The sequence below is a fragment of the Zootoca vivipara genome, chromosome 17, assembly GCF_963506605.1.
Source record: "Zootoca vivipara chromosome 17, rZooViv1.1, whole genome shotgun sequence".
NCBI classification, from domain to species: domain Eukaryota; kingdom Metazoa; phylum Chordata; class Lepidosauria; order Squamata; family Lacertidae; genus Zootoca; species Zootoca vivipara.
In genome coordinates this window covers 23,254,671-23,267,864 of record NC_083292.1, presented here as the reverse complement: position 1 = coordinate 23,267,864, position 13,194 = coordinate 23,254,671, and the positions used below count along the sequence as shown (strand labels likewise).

The window sequence follows — 13,194 nt, the reverse complement described above, 5'->3', positions numbered from 1 at the left end:
CCAAGATGGACAGGTCATAGTGGAGAGTTTTGACTAAACGTGATCCACCTGGAGAAGGAACTGGCAAGCCACTCCAGTAACCCTGCCAAGAAAACTCCATGGACAAAGACAACAGGTGGTGGGGAGTAGCTACCACAAATGCTGTGAAATGTCACCTGCTTTGTTCTGGTTTTGTGCTTCGCGGCGAATTTAATGGTAAATAATTTATCTCGAGAGCTGGGTCTTTGGGAATCGTGCTTTAATTTTTCCTATTACTATACTGAGATTAATAACATCCAGCCACACACCAATGTTTGTTTGTTTGTTTTAACATAGAGGAACCTTAATTTTATTCAGGAATATGTTTTGTCTGGTGCTTAATTGTTGTTATAACTCTTAAGACCTGGCCTTTGGGATAATGTTTTAATTCTACCCCCCTGCCCTCAGTTACTCAACATTGATAAAACACACACGCACCAATGATTTTCCCCCTTTAATATAGGAACGTCACCTTTATTTAATAACGTAAAAGGTACTATCTTTTAATCATCCTGTTTTACCTATTTTCACCCCATTTCTCTCCCCTCACTTTAAAGGAGCCACTACATTACACGATTTGTTTTGATTTTGCATTTTGACGATATAATGATAAATATATCTCTTAAGATCTGGGCTTTGGAATAATGCTTTTACACCCCCCCCCATTACTCAAGAATAATAAAACACATACCCACTCATTATTTTTTTAAATATATGAATGTTACTTTCTTTTTAGAATACAACAGAGCTTCCAGGCAACCTGTTTATCTGATTTTTCATCCTTTTACCTATTTTATCTCATTCATCCTTTTTTATTGTTTAAAGGTAGCTAAAATACTATTAAAATGATCTGCTATTTTCTGTTTTTCTGTCACACAACTTATCTCTTAGGTCTGGGTTTTGGCAGAATGCTTTAATTTTTGCCCTCTCCCTAATACTCAAGATTAAATTGTAAAGCATATACATACCCCAATTATTTTTTACAGTATAGAAAAGTTACTTTTATTTCAGGATGTAAGGGGGCTTCCTGGTGACCTGGTTACTAAAGTATTCTTTGTGATTTTTTTGAAGTTAGATTAGATGACACTGGCTAATTAACGAGCCCTCGTTATGATTTGTTGGTGAGGAGGTTATATGACGTTTCCCTTATCACAAAAAAAGTTTTATCTTTAGGGGAGAGGATTTGTTGCCCAAGATCTCCCAAACAATTATAATTGCAGAACTGGAATTTACTTGTATGTGATTGAATCCCATCCAAAAATAGGTTCAGAAAAGGGCAACCAAGATGATCAAAGGGATGGAGCAACTTCCTTATGAGGAAAGGTTGCTGTGTTTGGCACTTCCTAGTTTAGAGAGAAAAAAAATGAGTAGCAGGTTACATGATGGAAGTTTATCTACCGGTATGGAGAAAGTGGATAGTGAAAACTTTCTCTCTTTCATAACACTAGGACATTTGAAAGAAACTGAATGTTGGAAGATTCAGGACAGATAAAAGAAAGTACTTCTTCATGCAGCACATACCGTAGTTAAGCTATGGAACTTGCTCCCACAGGAGGCAGGGAAGGCCAACAGCCTAGATGGCTTTAAAAGAGAATCAGACAAATTCATTGAGAGGGTTATCAATGGCTACTGTAGCAGTATGTTTCTGAATATCAGTCGCCGGAAACCACAGGAGGGGTGCAGCTCTGTGAGGGGTAAACTACAGTTCCCAGGATTCTTTCATGCGCGTGGCGCTGTGGTCTAAATCACTGAGCCTCTTGGGCTTGCCGGTTCAAATCCGCCTGATGGGGTGAGCTCCTGTTGCTCTGTCCCAGCTCCTGCCAACCTAGCAGTTTGAAAGCACGCCAGTGCAAGCAGATAAATAGGTACTGCTGTGGTGGGAAGGTAAATGGCGTTTCTGTGCGCTGCTCTGGTTTCCATCATGGTGTTCCATTGCGCCAGAAGTGGTTTAGTCATGCTGACCACATGACCCGGAAAAGCTGTCTGTGGACGAACACCGGCTTCCTTGGCCTGAAAGCGGAGATGAGCACCACACCCCATCGTTGCCTTTGACTGGACTTAACCGTCCAGGGGTCCATTACCTCCTCCTTCTCTTTTTACCTTTATGTGGCATACAACACAGTAATTTCATTTGGGTTAAACTTCCAAGAAAAGAAAGTGCGTATTGTACCTGGACAGTTTGATCCTGCATTCAGTTGTATCTAAGGATGCCAGGTCAGGAGCACCCCAGGTCCTGCAATTACAGAACCCAAAGCTGAGAGCTAGGGGTAGTCCCTGGTGACGTCACAGTGGCAGGCCCCGGTGATTCTTCCTCTGTGCTCCCTCCCACTACTGAGTCCTGGAGATGGAGGTTAATTGGGAGTTTGGGGGTGGGGAGGAAGGAATTGAGGAGGGCAGACCCCACACTCTGAGTGTCTAGGCAATATTTTGCAGCTAGCTTCTACCCAGAAGTGTTGGGGCTTAAAACCTTCCTTGACATTATGTTGTTTGGCCAGGAAGACCTTTGCCAAATAGTCTGAAGCATACATTCTGCAAAGCATCTGAAAGCATACATTCTGCAAAGCTGGTTTCTACAGGATCATTCCATTGATCCATCTAGCTCAGTATTGTCTGTAGCAGGAGTGGGGAGGTTTCCGTACCTCAAAAACGGTTTTTTAGAGTTGGAAAAGGTTCGGGAAAGAGCAATCCAAAAGTTCAAGGGGTTGGAACAACTCCAGGAAAGGTTGCATCATTTGGGACTTTTTAGCTTAGAAAAAGGGCGACTAAGAGGTGACATACTATTAGGCATGGCATGGAGAAAGTGGATAGAGAAAACTTTTCCTCCATCGCTCATAACACTAGAACTCATGGGCATCCCAATTAAACTGAACAGGGCCGTCTTAAGCATACCCGGCGCCGTGGCGCCGTGATGTGACAGATCCCTCCGGCGCCCCACCCCCGCCCCATTTCCCAGCGTGATGGGTGGGCGCCGCTGCACTGCGTCACCCAGCCTACTGTAGGGGCGGCCCTGGGCAAGGGGGTGCTGCCCGCCCCCTGTTGCGACGGCCCTGCACGTGGCGGAGGCGGCCCCAGGCCCGCGTGCCTCCAGAGAGCGGCCTGAAGCCGCTGAATAGTTGAGAGACGCGCCTGGGGCAGCCTCAGCTGCGCCTCTCAGTGGGTGCAGCGGGCGCAACGGCGCCCCTGGTGGCCTGGCGCCCTGGTGCCCTGCGCCACCGGATCCGGGCCTAGAGACGGCCCTGAAACTGAATGTTGGAAGATTGGGTCAGAAAACAGGAAGCACTTCTTCCTACCGTGCAGAGTTAAATGATGGAGCTCGCTCAAGAAGGAGGCAGAGCCAACTCGTTCTGGGTTTGTTCCCACCCTCCCGCTCACTGCTGTGTTCTAGGACTCAGCTATACAGCTGCAAATAAAACGTTTTAAATGTGTTGTAAAGTGCAATGTACAAATGTGACACTAGATGGTGACAGTGAGCTATGCCAAATTCGATGTATTTTTCAAAACTTTATATATAGCATTTTCACAGCCTTTTTTCATGTGTGTGTAGATTCCACCATAGCATAGGGCAATGCGGAGACTAAGGAGATGCAGACACATCTCCTTGACAGGTTGTAAGCAAGAAGGCAGGCATGTGAGGGCTGGGTGAGGGCAGGATGAAGTTGGTGGGATGGTGCTCCATTTGACGCAATGGAAACCACCTCCACTGGGTCACTAGGTCACTACGTTTTCAGGGTTTCAGATGGACTTTCCCTCTTTGCAGTACCTGGAGATGGCAGAACGCCTGAGACATTCAGCATGCAAAGCAGGTGCTTAACCACCTGAGCTACACCCTCTCCCATAAATCACATGCAGCTTATGCCATCCTACCATTAAGCAGAGTGAGGCAATCCACTCAGGCAGCTGATGTTGGATGTCATGAGGAGGCAGCAAATTATTAATTATTTCATTTATTGTTGGTGGCTTTTCCCTTCCAGGAACAGATGCATGTGTGGGATTTTCTGCCTTTGGTGCCAGAACAAGCTGGCTGTCCTTGGCACTGTGCACCTTGACGGGGGGTGGGGGCCACTTCGTTGTTTTGCCTAAGACATCCAAATGCCAAGGACTGGCAAAGCTCAGCCAGAGATCACTTGCTTTGAATGCAGAATGTCCCTGTTTCGATCCCTGGCATCCCCAGGTTGGGCTTTCATAGGAAGCTGCATTATACCGAGTCAGACCATCAGACCATCTACCACAATATTGCCTGCGCTGGCTGGCAATGGCTTTCCAAGTTCTCAGGCAGGGTTCTTTCCAAGTCCCACCCGGAGATGCTTCTTGAGGATTGAACCGGCGAACTTGCACATGCAAAGCAGACGCTCTACCGCTGAGCTATGGCCCTTCCCCAAAGTAGCATTGCCCTTTTAAAGCAAGTGATGTTAAGACAGTGAACATAGAGAGATGCCTTGTACCAAGTTAGAACAGAAGAAGAGCCCTGCTGGATCTAGCCAAGAGCCTATCTAGTCCAGCAGCCTGTTCTCACAGTAGCCAATCGGATGTTCCACTGGGGAATCCCTGAGCGCAACAGCCCTCTGCCCACCTGCGATTTCCAGTACTCCCAAATGCATCAGCAAGGATGTCTGTCCGGAGAGAACTTTCGTGCATTGCAGCTGAAAACCCCTAATGCAGTGGAGACAGGTCCATTTGGGCAAATGGGACACACCACCCCAGCCTGCCCTCAGCCAGCTCTCACCTGCCTGCCTTCTTGCTTACAGCCAGTCCAGGCGGGCAGCCCTGCCTGTCAGCTTGCTTCTCCTCTTCCTCCTCAGTCTCAGTGTTGCCCTTGTACAACTCAACAGCGTGGAAGAAGGGGACAAAACTAGCATCAGTTGGCTCCACCTGTCACTGAATCTGCCTGCTGTTGTTGTTGTTGTTTAGTCGTTTAGTCGTGTCCGACTCTTCGTGACCCCATGGACCATAGCACGCCAGGCACTCCTGTCTTGCACTGCCTCCCGTAGTTTGGTCAAACTCATGTTCGTAGCTTCGAGAACACTGTCCAACCATCTTGTCCTCTGTCGTCCCCTTCTCCTAGTGCCCTCAATCTTTCCCAACATCAGGGTCTTTTCCAAGGATTCTTCTCTTCTCATGAGGTGGCCAAAGTATTGGAGCCTCAGCTTCACGATCTGTCCTTCCAGGGAGCACTCAGGGCTGATTTCCTTAAGAATTGATAGGTTTGCTGTTGACTTCCCTGCTTTCTTCTGTAAGGTCCTAATGGGTACCAGTCACGGCTGCTTCTGTTTTCAGCAGATGCTGACCACATATTCCCTCCCCTGCGACCCCCAATGACTGGTATTCAGGGGCAGAATGCTTCTGGCCCTGGAGGCAGAGCATGGCAGCAGCTTTCAGGACTGAAGTCAGGTGTATCTCCCAGTGCACGGCCTAGATAGAGAGCCTGGGGATTGGACCTGGGACATTCTATGTGCAAAGCAGGTGCTCCACCATCCTACAGACTTTCGCCAACCCAATATAAGAACAGAAAAATCGGGGGTGGGGGGGAGTTCTACACACCAGTTCTACACCAATGGGAAGCGGCTCCCCAGAGTTTCAGATAATGGTCTTTCCCAGCTTTTGCTGGATATGCTGCGGGGTTGGATCTGGGACCTTCTATAGATGAAGTTTGTGCTCTACCCCTGAGCTGTGGTTGGTTCCACTTTTGTATTTCTTCCCAGATGTGTCGACCAGCTGGACTGGCCAGGTGGAAAGGTGGGACAAGGGAAGGCAAACAACCCGAATTGCAGGTTCAATCCCCAACATCTGTTGGTTTTTCTTTTCTTTTCTTTTTTTCTTTCTTTTTTTCTTTCTTTCTTTTATTTAAAAAGAGATACAGGGATACCTTGGCCTTTCCATCCATATCAATGGATAAAACGTCCGTTCACGAAGGCAGACTTTTGGTCCAGTCTCCTTAGAAACCGCCCAACCCCCCTCCCGCCTACAAAACAATAACCAAGGTGACCAGTGTGGTGTAGTGGTTGGAGCGCCACACTGGGAGACCAGGGTTCAAATCCCCACGCGACCAAGAAGCTCACGGGCTGCCCTTGAGCCAGTCACGGCCTCTCACAGCCTAACCTGCCTCGCAGGGTTGTTGGGTTGTTGAAAGTGGGGAAAGAATCACGCGCGCCGCCTTGAGCACTATGGAGAAAAAAAGATGAGCTATAGATGCAGAAAACACCTGAGTTACTGAAACACTGCGGCCATCTGTACATGTTCAGAGACCCCCCCCTTGATGACTCTAGCCAGGACTAAGCACGCTGATAGGAAAATGAGTATGGAGGGTTTATATTTTTTTTGTAACTCCCCTCCTCCCCTCTACCTCCTCGCGGGAGTCCAGCCATCTCGGGGACACGCGTCTCCTGGGCTGGTGGGGGGGGGGCGTCCAGGCGAGGCGTGCGCCGCAACCGTTCCTCGCGTGTCGCGGCCGCGCGGATTGACAAGGCAGGACGCCTGCGTGTGTGCGCGCGTGTGTGGATGCGGGAGCCGGGCGGAGCGAACGCTGCGGGCCGGGCGAAGAGCGGCCGCCCAGCCCCGATCCAGGCTGCCAGCGAGCGCTGGGCGAAGGAAACCGCGCGTCGCCGGAGGAGCTGCCGTGTGAACGCCCCGAGGGGCTCCCCCAGGGCTCCAGCGCGCCCCGCCCCGACCCCTCCCCGGGAGGAGGCGCCGCCGCCGCCGCTGCCGGAGAGATCGCCCAGGCTCGCATGGAGGAGGCTTGACAGCCGGGCGGGCGATCGCGGCGATCGCGAGCGAGGCAGCGAGCGCGCGGGCGAGGCGGCACCGGGGAAGGTCTGGCGCGGTGGGGGCGGCGAGGAGGGGGCGGCCGCGGCGCCGCCGCCGCCGCCGCTACCGCCGCTTGGGGGGATCGGGCCGGCGGCCGCATCCCCCTGATCCAGGAGGAGGAGGAGGAAGAGGCTGCCGAGGGGCAAGCTATGGAGGAGGCCGCCGTGCCGGCTCCCGGCCACCCCCCGCCGCCGCCGCTGCTGCTGCCCCCCCCCTCCGCCGCCGCCCCCGCCGCCCCCTCCGCCGCCGCTGAGCCTGCAGAAAGCGCTGCAGCAGTGCGAGCTCGTCCAGAACATGATCGACATCAGCATCTCCAACCTGGAGGGGCTGCGCACCAAATGCGCCACGTCCAACGACCTCACGCAGAAGGAGATCCGCACCTTGGAGGTGAGGCGCGGCCCGGAGAGGCAGGTTGGCTGGCAAGCGGGTGGGGGGCTGAGAGTGAGGGGTAGTCCAGGGATGGACGGACGGACGCGGGGATGGGGGACTCTGGGGCTCAGGAGGGAAGGTGGCGCTTCTCTCGGCCCCCCCTCCGCCCCGTCCATCCCCGATCTGGGCCCTCGAAGGCTATGCCACCGAGGGGCGCGCGGGGAGACGCGGAAGAGTGTGGGTGGGTGGGGGGTTCCTGGTCGTAGCTGTGAGTGTGTTTGTGTGTACGAGAGAGGGAAAGCGCGCGCCGCGGAGGCTGCGGGTCCTGCAGGTGCCTAAAGGTGTCGCTCGCTTTCTTTCTTTTGGGGGGGGGGCGCGCGAAAGAGAAGAGGATCTCCCCCATCCTTGTCCCCATTAGGGCAATTTCCCCTCCTGGTTTTCTCCTTGCTCATCCACAGAACGATAGATCCCTCTGCCTACCCCCCCCCCCAAAGAAGGAGGCCGTCCGTGGATACGGCCTCCCTCTCTCGTCGTGGCTGCCTTTGCAGGGATAGTTAAAAATAAAACCGTCTCTGTGGACTCTTGGGAAGGTGGGGAGAGGCAACAGACCCCGAAGGTGCCTCCTGGAGCAGCTGATTGGAAGGGTCCCCCACCCCAGCCCACCACCAGTCCTGTTGGGAACCCAGAAGGAGAGGCTTTGGTGGGGGTGGGCCTCTTTCCGCCACGCTTGGTTGAAATGTGGGGTGCGGGGGGGGAGAGAGAGCCAGATCCACGTGTTCGGCACGCATGAGACAGGCGCCATGCGGCGCTTTGAGTTGGTAGCATCAGCAGGGGATATTGGGTCAGGCCGAAGGGGGCCCATCTCGGGCAGCACCCTGTTCTCACAGTGGTTGGCCGGAGGTGCCTTATTGTGGGAAGTCTGCAAGTCAACAACTCTCCCTGCTTGCCGTTCCCAGCAGCTAGTACTGTACGCAGAGTACTGGACAGCAGAGGGAGGTCAGGGCCATTGTGGCTGGTAGTAGCCACTGAGAGTTGCTGAGAGTTTCCCGTTAGTTCATCACCTGAATTGTCACCCAAATTGTCAAAGGCCTCCTGTATTTCTTCCTGCCCCCCCCCCAATTTATTCATTTGCAACCGTGCCTGGCTTTGCATCCCTGTTCTCTGAGCAGCTTTGCAAAGTTTGCATAAAGCACTAGTACACCTTGACCCAGGACCCCAGACGTTTGCAGCTTCTCCTGGCAGCATCTCTGCCACCTGTCTCAGGTCTGGATGCTCAGAGGGTTTGTTATTACCACTACTATTTTCCTTGTTGCATTCATACCCCACCTTTCCCTCCAAGGACGTGCATGTTTCTTCCCCTCCTTACTTAATCCCCACAACAGCTCTGTGAGGTAGGCGAGTCTGAGACATAGAGACTGGCCTCCCAAGGTCACCCAGTGAACTTCATGGCCAGTGAGCAGGGATCTGAACCTTGGTCATCCAGGTCCTAGTCCAACTCTCTAACCACTGCACCACACTGTTCTGCAGGCTCTTTCGGACTGGTGGTGGCTCCGATGTAACAGGGACCAGCTGGACAGGTGGATACTGTCAGTGGTGGGCCCCCTCCCCAAGTGGATCTGGCCCGCTTTTGCTGGTGTCCCCTTGCTTTTCTCTCCCCTCTAGGCCCGATTCATGCAAACCTTATGGTGGTGCAGCTGGCACATTTGCAAAGCTAAGCAGGATCTGGTATGGTTTCAAACTGGAGGGGAGACTGTATGTTGAGATTCTTGCATGGAAGGGGGTTGGACTAGGACAGGGGTCAGCAAACATTTTCAGTAGGGGGGCCTAGACTATAAACCTTGTGGGGGGCCAGACTATATTTTGAAAAAAAAATGAATGAATTCCTATGCCCCACAAATAACCCAGAGATGCATTTAAAATGAAAGGACACATTCTACTCATGTAAAACCATGCTGATTCCCGGACCATCCGCGGGCCGGATTGAGAAGACGATTGGGCCGCATCCGGCCCCTGGGCCTTAGTTTGGGAACCCCCTGGACTACGATGATTCTATAATTCCCCTCTAGGCCCAATCCATGCAAACCATGCTGTTGATTGGGTCCTTAAAGAGGGCTGGTGGAGGTGAGCAAGCAAGAGGGGTGGAATCAGGCCCCCAGACCTCTGTGGGTCAAAATGTGGAGCCATGTAAGCACCGCACCTTGGCACACCCCTCGAACGCAGTTCCTCCTGACCCCTGATACCTGCCCTGCTGCCTTGGTTTGACCTGTTCCTGTAAGTCCCCTTTGTGGACTCTGCATCTTGAACAGCTGTGCAGAATGGGGCATTTTAATCAGCGGTTGCAGAAGTGGGGAGCCTCCAGCCCACAGGCCAAATGCGCTCCTCCAGGACTTTCTGTCTGGCCCCTGAAACCTTCTCCAGTTCCACCCTTATTTCCAGGACACACCATTCACAAGCCGTGCTTCACACTGCAAGAGTTTTGGGCTGGCTGGAATGTGTCCTTGAACCCTGATCATGCCTCTTGTTTGCCTGGATGGGAATGGAGGGGAATTGTGTGTGAGAGAGAGAGAGAGGGAGGGAGGGAGAGAGGGAGGGAGAGAAATGTGTCCTGCAGAAATCAGCCTACTGCACAGAAGTAGAATCAACTTCTGTTGCTCCACCCACTTCTGCCTCTGGATCTGCCCATCACTAGCATGTGGCCCCCGGAATGTTGCGCAGGAAGGAATGCGGCCCTCAGACTGAAAAAGGCTCCCCTCCCCTGTCCTGCGGGGCTTCCTTAAAACGACAAGGGTAAAATCGTGGTTCGGTTTGCCAGAAATTAGTAAAACATGCATCCCTGAACACTTGTCCAGTTGTGGGTTCTCCTGTGGCAAATGCTCATTTAGTGGCTGGTATCTCCCCTCCCTGCTATAGGTTTCTTGTAGTACAGGGGTATCCAAACTTTTTCCAAGGAGGGCCAGATTTGATGAAGTGAACATGCGTGAGGGCTGACAAAAATTGTTGACCTTTTCCCTTTTTTTTAGGATTGAAGTTGTTGAGCTTTTTAATGGATTTCCCCTAGGAAAATAAACTGCCCCGGGGGCCACATTAAACCAACAGGCGGGCCGGATTAAGCCCCCGAGCCTGACTTTAAACATGCCTGTTGTAGCAGAACTGGCTGCCATGTAAAGTATGAAGCATCTCCTGGGGGTTTGATGATGGCCTTGATAGCTTTTTTTCTTTTCTTTTCTCAAGTAGCTCTTGGTTAGGGCAGCTTAGTGGTACCTCCAGGTTCAGACGCAGTCTACCATGGAACTGAGAAACACATATGTAAGAGTTCCAAGGCATTTCCCAGGCTCAGACCCTGGCTTGTTAAAGTTTAGCAAAGTTATTTCCTTTAGATCAGGCATTTGTCTGCAGATCTCTTGCTCAGCAGTAGAGCATGTGCTTGGCTAGTTTGAAGTCTGGCATCTCCAGGAAAAAAGGATCATGGGTGTTGGGAACTGGAAAAACTCTTCTGCCTTGGGCTGGCTTTACACATTGCATGGCAGCAAATTCCGTGCTTGCTGAGAACTGCAGGTGATTCTGTCCTCCTCACCAACTTTTCTGTCTGACCTGCGTTTGCGACGACTTCTTTGTTGCGTTCACACATTACATTTTCACGTGTGCGCTTAAAACGTCTTTGGTGCATGCCTGGAAAACAGCAGGCGATTCCCGAATTGACTTTGCTGCCAGACAGACAACTGTGCAGACACTTCTCTGTTGCATTCACACATTACATTGACACAGGTACATTTGCGTATGCCTGAAAAATGTCATGTTTGACATAGTCCTTAAGCCTGGGAGAAGTGCTGGCGGTTGTGGTTATTGGACTGACCATTTGGTCTGGATGAAGAGAAGGAAGCTTAGGTCAGAAGCTTCCTGCTGGAGGTTGACCCAGGTCTTGTCCTGTTGAGGGCCACATACAGATGTGCCCATATCTCACTGATCCAAATGAATGGCTGTGGAAGCACCCAAATTAACAGCAGAGTTGAAAGTTTTGGATGGACATGAATGGTAGTTAAAAATGTAATCATATAATTATCAGGTTCACTGTACATCACTAACAAAAGAAGAGTCTTGTTGGGTCAGGCAACTGGCCTATCTCATCTTTTAAGGCCACCCAAGACCTTCTTCATGCAGTGCCTAATTAAACTGTGGAACTCACTCCCACAGGAGGCAGTGATGTCCACCAAGCTGAATGGAGTTAAAATAGGATTGGACAAGGCTACTGGTGGCTACTAGCTATGCTCTGCCTCCATGGTTGGAAGCAGTCAATGCTTCTGAATCCCAGTTGCTGGTAACCACAGGAGAGGAGAGGGCTCTTGTGCTCGGGTCCTGCTTGCAGATTTCCCACAGGCATCTGATTGGCTGCTGTGAGAACAGGATGGTGGACTAGAAAGACCATTGGCCTGGTCCAGCAGGCTCTTTTTATGTTCTTTACAAGAGTGGTCACACAACCATCGGTCCACTCGCTCTTGCGAATAGATGTGATTGTTCTGAAGTAAACAGTCTGGGGAGTAATTCAGGGAGGAAGTCCTTCCCAGCCCTACTTGGAGATGTCGGGGATTGAACACGGGACTTTCTGCATGCAAGGCTCTACCAGAGAGCTACGGACTTCCCCATGCAAACATCACATGGCTTGGTAGGCTTATTGGAAGAAATAAGTTTTGCAGCAGGTACCAAACACAATACAGCGAAAGAGCCTGAAATCAATGAGCAGGGAGTTCCAAAGTGCACACGCTGCCATAATAAAGGGCCGATTTCTTGCAAGTGTGGAATGAATCTCATGTGGCATTTATACAAATGCCATTTCCACATTTCGGTGATCTAGAAAGAAATGAACATTGGCAGAGGACGGATCCCACCAGAGGACCTTTTAGACTTCAACCAGCCTCTGCCAAAAGCCACGAGGACTCAGTTGAAGATTACGTGTAGAAATGTCTCAGTGTTTAGAGCACTATAAGCAAGACATGCTCAGGAGGGACTACCAAAGTGCTGTAGGCTAGTTGTTCTGAAAGCTTCCTTCATTCCATTAAAAAAAAACAAACCCAAAAATCTAGCAAGGCCACCTTAAGGTTTGGGTTTAATAGATGGGCTAAGCAGCCTTGACTTTTTGGAAGTGAAAAAAAAAATATTTTTTAAGGTTATGTCATTGGCTTTATCAAGGAAAAGCATCCAGCCTTGCAAAAAGCTTCGCCCTGCCGCTTGTTTAGTTTCTGGCACACAGAAATTGCTGACACAGAACCTGCATTAGTCTTTTCTGTTGAAAGGGGGGGGGGACAAACAAAAAACACCACTATATTTTGTAAAAGTTCCCTTCTGGGATGCTAATGGGCAGTGATGGTTTAAAACAAACAAACAAACAAACAAACAAACAAACCCTCAAAGGTGGGCAAGGGGCAGTTTATATGGCAGCTCAGTGGCAGAGCATCTGCTTTGCATGAAGAAGTTCCCAGGTTCAGTCCTTGACCTCTCCAGGTCCCCTCAAGTCTGCACTCAGATCAGCTATCCTATTAGCTGACAGGCCACAAGGCAGGGAGCCTGACAGCAGGTGGCGCCGAAGGCAGGTGAAGTCAGCTGATGCTAGTTTGGTCCACATCCTCCCCCGTGCTGTGTATTATAAGGGTGGCACCGAGGAGGAAGGTGACAGGCAAGGCTACCCGTTGGACTGGTTGTAAGTAAGAAGGCAGGAAGCCAATAGCTGGCCGAAGGACCCAGGCTCTCTCTGTCCTTCTTGCAATTATGGTCTCTCTTCTTCAGCAGCTACATAGGAGCCTGCCTCAACCCATGTAGCCCAGTACTGAATGGCTGTGACTCTCCACAGCATCGAGCAATGTGCCAACTGCTCACTGGAACTGGTAGGGCAGAAGGCAGGGAGCCCAACAGTAGGTGGCGCCAGAGCAAATGACAGGTTGAGTCAATGAATTCTAGTCTTGCCACCACCCTCCTTTGAGTTCCACAAGGGCAACACTGAGGCTAAGGAGGAGG

General features: G+C 51.1%; 1 protein-coding gene across 1 annotated transcript in view; it reads left to right on the top strand.

Annotated features, from left to right (window-relative positions):
- Window positions 1-7,080: 7,080 nt before the first annotated feature.
- Window positions 7,081-13,194, top strand: part of KSR2 (kinase suppressor of ras 2) — a 187,100-nt gene continuing 180,986 nt past the window's right edge. Inside the window, exon 1 of the mRNA XM_035098517.2 lies at window positions 7,081-7,206. Coding sequence (XP_034954408.1) covers window positions 7,114-7,206 — 93 coding nt within the window. The 5' untranslated portion in view covers window positions 7,081-7,113. The remainder of the gene's footprint in view (window positions 7,207-13,194) is intronic.